The 10,232-nt window shown below is 51.3% G+C and overlaps 1 protein-coding gene across 1 annotated transcript; it reads left to right on the top strand.

Annotated features, from left to right (window-relative positions):
- The first annotated feature begins 5,453 nt into the window (after window positions 1–5,453).
- Window positions 5,454–8,257, top strand: LOC136450754 (uncharacterized). The gene is made up of 2 exons (XM_066451346.1): window positions 5,454–6,974; window positions 7,102–8,257. The coding sequence occupies exons 1-2, from the start codon at window positions 5,614–5,616 to the stop codon at window positions 7,325–7,327; spliced, it is 1,587 nt and encodes a 528-aa protein (XP_066307443.1). The 5' UTR covers window positions 5,454–5,613; the 3' UTR covers window positions 7,328–8,257.
- Window positions 8,258–10,232: the final 1,975 nt, after the last annotated feature.

Below are 10,232 nucleotides of genomic sequence, written 5' to 3' on the forward strand. Positions count from 1 at the left end.
AAAATAGGGGTTATGCATCGGGGCTTGCCTTGGGCAGGCGGTGGGTCAACAAAGTCAGCAACAAACGGCTTCGGGGCTCCCTCCTATATGAGAATCTCCTCCTCGTACTCCTCAATGACCTCCTCGTAATCCTGTTCGTCCACAGGCACGAACTCTACCAACTCGTGATCTACATGCATGAAATGATGATGCAACACTTAGTAATATGGAAACAGCAACTCTTAAAATCAAAATACATCCAGCAAGCTACTAAGCTAGTCCTACCGATTAAGGTGCTAAGTTACCTATTGTTACCACTAACAAGTATAAAATACGACATGTATTATCTTAGCAACTAACGGCATTCTGTCTCTTAATACCGATTTACTCTATATATGATAAAACAGAGAGTAATAGCTACTCTATTTATCAACCTACTCTAGGGCTACAAAAATTATAGGGAGTACATAATAATTTAATGAACCCACTGTAAAAATTTCATAGCTAAAGCTATCACCGATTTGCCACAAAAAATTCTACAAATATGAAGCTAAATAATACTAAGCTTTCTAAAGTGAATTTATGAATCTATCATTATCAGAGCTAATTGTAAACTAACTACAACAACAGATAGATAGCATTTTTGTGAACCTAATAAATTTTGTTTCACTATTTTTGGACATCTATAAGATTTACTACAATTTATCAAAGTTCAGCTCAAAACTAAATTGAATAAGCCTATACTAATTCACTAGAAAATAAAAAATCAATTTCCACCGCGCGGCCCACGAGCGAGCGGAGCGGCCCACTCCAGCGCAGCGCAGCCCACGTCCGCTCGGCGCGCGCGCCAGCGACGCACCAGCCCGGTCCACGCGAGGGCGCGGCCCAGTTCGCGCGACGACGACCCACGACGGGGAGGACCCGCGCGCGCTGGTCATCTTACGAAAACACCCTCGGCCAACCCGATAATCACACGAGCACTAAGAGCACTATTCCGCCAGTTTGCTATCTTATAACTATGCCCCTCCCATTTACCATCTTTACCATGCCCATACCCCCCCCTTCGCACGCACCGACGCGGTGACGCTGGCACTGGGTGGTTACGTCGGCCAGGCCAGCCCTTCGTCGCCCTATCTACAGAGCCAATACCTGCCTAGGCGTGAACGCAAAGCACTAGGTGAAGGAAGCGCGAGCTGGGACGCCGCAGCAAGGCCGGACCACGGTGGCGGAGCTCCTGCACTAGAAATGGTGATGTTTCAGTGAGCTACAACAACGCCGAGGCAAATAGGACAGCGAGTGAACTTCAGGCACTCACCACAGACCCAGAAGAGGTGGCGATTCGACCGGAGGTGGCCCGAGCCTAGCTGGCCGCGTGCGCATGGACGGTACGGTGGCGCACGGTGGTGGCAAGGCTGCGTTAGGGATGGCTAGGCGATTAGGCAAAGGTGCATGGGGTGATGAGCAGGTGGATGCAAAGTTGGCGGTGCAACGAATTGAACGCGAGCAGCTCTGGAGAGGGGACTTTGTCTTCAACGCGTGCCACGACGGTCTTAACGACCCAGCAAGAGGAAAACTCCGAATTGGAGCACGGCACGGCAGTGCTCATAGCACGATAGGGCCAGGTGGTTGGCCGACTACACGATGGAGCTACAGGCAAAATTAATTGGACTGAGGTGCCTCCATTGACCCGAATTAGGAGGAGCGGGTCCAGCGACCATGGCGATAGAGGAACAGGGGGAGACAGGCGTGGCTTGGCTCATCGCTGCCATGGCGGGACGTGGCTGTCAATCGGTGCACAATCGCGTATGGCTATAGGGCGATGGGGAAATGGCCAACGCGCTCAGGACGGTGGGCTGCACGGCCATAAACCGCAAATCGACGATGGCGGCTCGACCCTGCGCGTCGGTCTGAGGAGGCAGCAGCGTAGCATCGTCGAGCGCTGATGTGATGGCAAGGGCAGGCGACAAGGTGATGTGCAGGCAGGGCCAAGTGTGGCCACACGCGCACGACACCGCATAGGCGAGCGCGAGGCGGTAGAGTGATAGGCGGACGTGATGGCGGTGACAGAGCACACGCGGGCGACTTCGCACAAGCGGCCACGGCTAGCAGCAGCGTAGTGACGCGACGCACGGGGTCAGCGACATGGCGGCAGTGGCCGAGCCAGGGCAGCGGGCCTGCGACGACGGCGGTGGTGGCTGAGCGGCTAGGTCACCGGGCGCGGCATGCGCGTGCGTGAACCGCGTGTCCGGGGTGCGACAACGGCGGTGCGGTGGACAGTGACCAGCAACGCGGCGCCAGGGACAGGACCGGTCAGCGTGGTGACACGCGTCCAGCTCAGTGATCCAGTTGCTACACCACCTATTTAGCACTCGAGATGGCATGTCAAGCTACTAAAACAAACCATAAAACTATGCCACTACTTAAACCGATTCTCTTATAAAAATTCCCAAACGTAGCCTCGTCAACCTGCTTTCTAACTTAAGAAACTTGACCACGTCTTGATCGGTTTCGCGTTGAATACGATTTTCAAGCTATTAAGTAAGCTAGCCAACGAATCCCGTTCTCGGCCGCAGGTATTTCACCGTCTCCTACGAAGTTTGTACTACAAACTTTATTAAAGTTCCGTATATGCGTTCTATAATATTTTCGTTCAATAAAAATTTGTTTAGAACTCTAAGCGATATAACGCGACATGAAATATAACATTCGTTTCGCATTTTCAATGAACGTTTTGAGTCACAGGAATTTATTTACACACTATAATTCATACACTCACACATAAATATGATGCTCATGCAGTGTTTTAGCAAAAAACTATACAGTATAACACCGAGGGTGTTACATTGTATCTTGTATTTTGGGCAACAAGACGATATTTGCTTCATTAATTAAGTTTAATCTCGTAGTCCGGTGACTGTAAAAACTCATGACCACCTGGACCAAGTCCTCTTTTATAATTGACCAGCATTTTTTGTAGAACATGCCGATGAAGCCGTCCGGACCCGGTGCCTTTTCAGAAGGCGTGTCTTTCACTATAGCCTCTATCTCTTGTTCTGTGAAGGGCGCGTCCAAATCCTCTAGATCATGATGTTCATATCCCAACTCACTCCAATTAATAGCTCTTGGTCTTGTGGTTATTGTCCCCAATAGGTTTGAGAAATGTGTATGCGCGAGCATGGATTTATTCTCTTGCGAGACCACCAGGCTCGTATCTCCCTTGAGTGCACCAATAAATGTTTTCTTTCTCCTTATGTTGGCACGCAATTGGAAGAAACACGTGTTCGTGTCACCTTTGCGAATCCAAGTAAGCCTCGAGTGCTGTCGAGCTCTCGCCTTTTGTATCGCTGCTATCCCTAGTGCCTTTGTCTTGAGGTATTTCTTGAATTCTAACACCTCTGGTGTTAGAATTCTAGACTCTTGAGCCCTCTCAAGATTGGCCAGTGTTATGTTGAGAAATGCCCAAGTAATCTTATACCCGCCCAGAGGTTTCCTCCTCCAGTTCTTGGGCGCTTTTGCGGTATGTATTAGTTTGACGTGAATGCGCAAGATGTCATCCTGTGTATTTACCGCTCTATTCCATGCTTCCTGTACCGTTTCAGTGAAACCTGGCATATGTACCCAATGCGCCTCAAATCTAAAACCCCTATAGAAATCCAAAATGACATCCCCCTAAAGAATGAGTGGGCAGTGATTGGAGCCCAGCGAAGCTAATGCTTGAAGGTCGGTTCTTGGGAAGATCTCCAACCATTCTGTTGAAGCGGACATGTGATCTATTTTGGTCATTGTGGGTGCCTACTGATCGTTACACCAAGTGAACCTTTTGCCTTGTAGGTCAATCGGTGCAAGCCCTAGATTATCAATGGTGTACTTGAAGTTATTGAGCATTGACAAATTGATGCGTGCATTGTTTTTGTCTTGTGCTTGGTAAATTAAGTTAAAATCCCCAAGCAGTAGCCATGCTGCCGTAGGTCCAAGATTTCTTGCATAAAAGCGATTTTATCTGCATCGGCCTAGGGGCCGTAGACTCCGGTAATGGACCAGGATGTATTCTCTGCGAGCATGGTGATCGTTGCAGTGACAGTGTTTGGCGTTAAGCTTGTTTGCTTAATCCTGAAGAAGCGCTCTGACGCCGCGATCAGGATACCGCCGAAAGCCCCTATTGATGGAAGACCGACAACGTTGTTTGCCATATCTGCTCCTACTGTCTCTGTCAAAAGAGTTTGGTTCCAAGCGGTGATTTTTGTTTCTTGTAGGCATACAAGCGTCGCACCTGTGGATAAGATCTGATTACGTACTGTCGCTCGTTTTGCTCCATCGTTCAACCCCCTCACATTCCAGCAGATGATGTTACAGTTTTTGGCTGACATAATTAACCGAAACAACAACTGACATCAATAACCAGCTTGTCCATCTGAAGGAAGACATGCGGTGATCGCCAAGCAACCCGGGGATGACCGAAGGCAACATAGCCAGCATGCCAGAGTCCTTCCCCAAGTTCTCGGTCTTTTGCTTACTAATCCAGCGCCGAAGGCTCCATGGCCAGCACACGTACGACCACAGAAGTCTCGAAGGTTCGAACATGGGCATGACAGTCCCAAAGAAGCCACGCAGGGCTCTACTAATATGACGAAACCTACGATATATAGGACGTATCGCCCTAAACCCCTTGCCTGGAGGGGTTAACATTGATTACTTGATCCCCTCATGACCAGCGCCTAAGCCTCCATGGCCGGAGCCACGGCAGCCTTCTTCTGAATGGCGCTTGTCTTCTGCTTCTAGCTTTCTGCTCAACGAGCATCTTGATGGCCTCCATCTTGGCACTTTTGATTAGCTGGTCAAAGTGATGCACATAAAAAATCGATGTCAGGGGTATCTTGAGTAGTGTCCTCACCCGACAGTTCCCCTAGCTTCTTTATCTTGAGTAGTTTCGATTTAGGCCCCGTTTGGCAGGGCTTCTCTACCGACTTCAGGAGCCGTTTGGAGCTGTTTTCTGCCAAACGGGGTAAAGTGAAATAGCTTCACTGGTGTAGCCCCTAAAAACATGCTCTCACAGTGATTTGGGGTGGGATGGAGCAAAAAAAAATGGCTTCTCTCGGCTTCTCCTCCAGGCCCCTAAAAATATGCTCTCACAGAGAAGTCATTTTGCCAAATGGTTTACCAAAACCGCTTCAGCTCCACTGATAAAGCTATTCGTGGAGCTGAAGCAAAAAAAAAAAATAGCTTCACTAGTGAAGTGAAACGGGGCCTTAAGTATTTTCCTTGATTTTTCATCCAGCACAGTTCCATTTGTAGCGACCTGACAGTACAAATTAGAAATTACTACTAAATTTGGCCTGGCCTATTGTTTTACGGACGCAACAAATATCTGCTTTCTGGGTGTCTATAAAGTTTGTCTCAAGGTGGTGTCGCCATTGCAGCACTGGCACTGGTACCAGCTACTCTCACGAGCTGCGTGGTGAGGTTGACCAGGACTCCTTCCGGATCCTGAAATAAGGCCACCGCTCGTTTCCTCTCACACCCCCTCCCTCCACTCCCTCCTCCCTCCCTCCCCCTTGCATTTAGCCTCCCGCGGTTCTGGAGCCGCGGGCCATTCCCAACCATCGTTGCGGTGGTGGCCGGTATTGGCCGAGACCCATGGGCATCCAGGTCGCGGCGGTCGTGACCCCGCCGCGGTGCTCTTCCCCCTCCTCCTCCTCCTCCTCCTCCTCTCCGGCGTCGCCTTCGTCCTCCGCCATTGCCACGTCGCCGCGGCATGCCGTTCTGGGCGTCAGGCTGGCGAGGAGCCAGTCGTCGCTGGCTGGCTGGAACGCCGGTCTTCTTGGCCGGCGGCGCGGCGGGCAGCACGTGATCAGGCGCGCTCTCAGCGCGAGCATCGACAGCGTCGGGAGCGACGGCGGGGACGATGAGGAGTTCCTGAGGAGGATCCAGGAGCTCGCGGCGGGGCAGCACCCGGGCGCCGCCGGAGGCTGCGGGTGGCCGGCGAGCGTGGAGCGGAGCGCGAGCAGCGTCGGGCTGCCGCTGTCCCTGCGGATGCTCAAGCGGCGGAAGCAGCAGCAGCAGCAGCAGCAGCAGCTGGAGCAGGGGCGGCGGGACGAGCGGCTCATCGACTGCGCCGGCGAGTCCGCGAGCTCCGCGGTGGGGCGCGCCTTCTCCTCGATGGTGCTCATCATCCGGGAGCTCCAGAGCTTCACGCTGCAGATGCGGGAGGCGCTCTCCTACGAGGACCTGCAGGGCGTCCTGGCGCGCGTCCACGCCGAGATGCACGCCTCCTTCGTCTGGCTCTTCCAGCACATCTTCTCCGGCACCCCGGCCCTTATGGTCTCCCTAATGCTGCTCCTCGCCAACTTCACCGTCTCCTCCATGGGCGACAGCGTCGCGGCCGCTGCCACCTTCCGCCCTCCCCACGCCGCCGTGGCGGCTGTGGAGATGGTGGACACCCAGCAGCCGGAGCAATCCCATTCTTACCAGCAGCGGTTCGACACCCCCGCGCTCAAGACGTTCTCCACCGGCCGCACGGCCTCGTTGGGCGGAAACGGCGACGGGGGCGGCAAGGTGCGGCCGGTTGCCGGCGCCACCGGCGACGGCCAGGCGGACGAGTCGTCGTACCGACAAAGCGGAGCGGTGCTGCCGCAGGACGTGTCGCAGCAGGCGACGCCACTGGGCGCGGGCGCCGGCTCGGAGGCGTCCGTGTCCGACTCAATGCCCGTGGAGGAGGCACAACAGACTGTACAGGACGAGCTGGTCATCTGGAAACGGATCTCCGATGAAGCCACCAGGATGCAGGCGAGCGTTCGTGCCGAGGAGCTGATGGACCCGGAAATTCTAGAGCAGCTCGTCGCCCCGGTGGAGGCGCCGAAGCCAGACGTGGCCTACTCGTCGGAGCACGTGGCCACGGCGCAGAGATACGAGCAGGCCGTGTCCGAGGAGCCCAACAGCTCGCTGCTCCTGGCTAACTTTGCGCAGTTCCTGTACCAGGTGCAGGGCGACCTCGACAGGTGAGTCGATCGGCGCCGACTGCCGCGCCGCGCGCGATGGTTTTGGTTACAATACAATAATGCTCTAGGTGGTGCATGGAGTCAGTCGCTGACGGATCGGAGCCGTGTTGTCTTTGCGCGCGTGCAGGGCGGAGCACTTCTTCAAGAGGGCGGTGCGCGCGGAGCCGGCGGACGCGGAGGCGCTGGGGCGGTACGCAGCGTTCCTGTGGCAGGCGCGCAACGACCTCGCGGCCGCGGAGGAGACGTACCAGGAGGCCATCGCCGCCGACCCCAGCGACGCGCACCACGCGGCAGCCTACGCGCACTTCCTGTGGAACACGGGCGGTGAGGACACATGCTACCCGCTCGACTGATGCGTGCACCGCCGCTACCGTCCAGCACAGATCATCGGTGCCTCTGCCTCCCATAAAAACTTTTTGAAAACAAAAAAGAAAGAGAAAAGATCACTCCGCCGCTCCACTCCACTCCACTCCCTCGGCAAGTCCACGCTCTTCTCACGGCATGTGCTTGAGCGGCCGGCCACCCGGGCCGCAGTACTAGACTACAAGTGAAGCTGAAGCTGATACACTTCTTGTTACTGGAACCGTTCGCTTGCTTTAGCATCTAGGCATGTTCTCTTCCCGTGGTTGCTCGTTTTGGGGTAAGTAGCGAGGAGCAATGGCCAACGGAAAACCGCGGCTCGCTGCTGCTTCCCGATCTGGAAACCCGGCGACTGCGAGTTGAGAGGCCGGGAACGGCGGCGACGCCCGGTTGTCGGTGGGTCCGTCCACTTGGCGTCCCATGGATGTTTGTATACTAGCACTTTTGCACGGTGTCGTCGAGATTTGCGAGATGCCGCTTTGTTCAGTGGAGCAGGAAAGTATATATACTTATATACTAGCAGCAATTTGCTTCTTGTAACTGTGCAGATCAATAAACTGTATAAGAAGCCCTCCATTTTTTCACTCAAGTGGCGGTATGCTAGTAGGACCAAATGTCCACTTTCTTTCGTGAAAAAATATGAACAGTGAGGCACCAGGCAATATAACAAGAGAGCACATTGCATGCTTCTTTCATTCTGGAACTTGGGAGTCGTATCTGGACGTGAACCTGTGCCGTGTAGACCGGAGAGATCTTTATCTTTATAGGAAATCATGTGAACCGGGGGTCGCGGCAGTTGACCATTAGTGGGCCGTGTTGCGCATGCAGAACTGAATTGTTAAATATAATTTGCCCTGCCCTCATGCTTTTTATAAGACTACTACTTTCACGGAATCCATCCCCCTGATCAAGTTCCGATTATATATTGAGTAGTTTTGAAGTTATGTTTGCGACTTTCGGCTGGACTCAACAAACTCAAACAAACAAATAAAAATTACAAATTCACAGTACTGAATCAACGACTGTGAGACCAAGGACCTGATTGCTTCGCTTCCAAAATTTACAATGTCAATGATTTGGCAAGCTATGATTTTGGCTAGTATTTGTTTTTTTACCAAAACTTACCAAGCCCTCACATTTGGCTTGCCAAATCTATGACAATGCTTTTGCCGAACTTTTAGCTTGTCAAATCTTTGACATGACAAATTTTGGATGTCAACTAAGCAGGCCCCAAATATCTGAAGAAACTGAACATAGATTTTCTAGAATGTGCAACGCACAACTTCAATAAGGAGAGAATTTCAACACACGCTTAATAAGCCAAATAAGAAACCCACCCACAAGCCTTCTATTCAGTTGGTCCTCAATTAACTCTTTTAACCTAGGAAACTTGGAACTCTGAAGTTGAATGCTAAAACTGCAAATACTGTATGTTATATGTGCATGATGAGGAGTGTGCGCATGCGCATCACCATGTAGTCGAGGGGTAATAAAAAGGACTTTTAAATCATTGACCAAAAATTTGGAAAGTGATATCATCCCTTGAGAATTTGCAATTTTGCATATCCGGCGAGTACATCTGTGATTGATCAATTGGCCGTTGATGGAAACATTCATGTTCCTTAGAACCTAAGGCTACGTAGTAATGCTGTACCCAATAACAATTTTCAACATTTAAAAAACAAAAGCAAAGAATATGTCTACATAATAAATAAATATATAAAGGAGAGAGAGGAAAGGCCACACCTTTCCATATGGCGCTGATTTTATCATTTCGTATATATAATTTTTTTTTTTGTAAGCACAAGGGGAAAAGAAAGAGTCCAGCCGGATTCCTTCCTTTCCTTCTTCTTCTTTTTAGTTTTATAAAGTAGCAATGTGCCGGAAATAGATGGCAGATTGATTCAATCAGAGCTGGGGAAAAAATCATTGATTTCAAACTTCCAGATACACCGTGCTGTAACTTCAGGAAGTCAAGTAGGAAGGTCTGCATCAGATCAGACTGTCATTATAGGCAGGCCTTTTAATTTGGAAACACAGATGGAATTTGCCGATATAGCAGCATTTCTTCCCAAAGTCGTTTGCACTTTCATCAGAATATGTGCCAGTTGCCTTGTAAGCAATTATTCTTTCTCGCTTGCGCTGTATCCATGCAATGATGTAGTAGCATTGTAGTTCTTCATCAACCCCGTACGAACGAACTAAATTTTGCGAAGTTCTTGAGTACGAAACATTCATCAGTAATCAGTAGCCATGGTTCAATCATGATCCATGAAAGAAGCAAATGCATATTTCCAAGGGAACAGCATTGTAGGTATCACGATCGCCAGCAACAGCTTCACGACTGGCATGAGGATTGACGAGATATCATGCTCTCGCAGTCTGAATCCAACCTGATCTGTCACTGCCTGACGAGTCGGTATGCTATCCCGTCTGCCAGTGTCAGAGCACAACAGAAACTTCAGCGGTAACGTCCTTTTCTATGGACACAAACTGCTCGGCGTCCTTGTGATGCGTGATGGTCTTCCTCACTTGCTCTCCAACGCCATGCTGGACACGAACCAACCGACTAATCCGCCAAAGACGAGCAGCCAAAGCCTGCAGGGCCATGCCCAGTTCGGACGAGAACTACAAGTCCTTGAGTCGAACTCATGTCACCTCATCAGAAACAGTGCTGAGAATTGATACGGTTCCGATCAAGATGTGTCTGTGATGGATGCAACCAACGGGGCCAGTCAGTCACTCAGCCGTTCTGCACTGCGTTGCAGGCCACCGGGCATGATCAAGCTTGCATTGTGCCACATGCCCGGCCGGCTTCGCCACTTGTGATATGTAAGGTTGTGCCTGAACTTATTCTGAACTAACTGTTCTTGATCGCGAAGAGATCACCGAACTAGG

The sequence above is a fragment of the Miscanthus floridulus genome, chromosome 5 (genome assembly GCF_019320115.1).
Source record: "Miscanthus floridulus cultivar M001 chromosome 5, ASM1932011v1, whole genome shotgun sequence".
In the NCBI taxonomy this organism is placed as follows: domain Eukaryota; kingdom Viridiplantae; phylum Streptophyta; class Magnoliopsida; order Poales; family Poaceae; genus Miscanthus; species Miscanthus floridulus.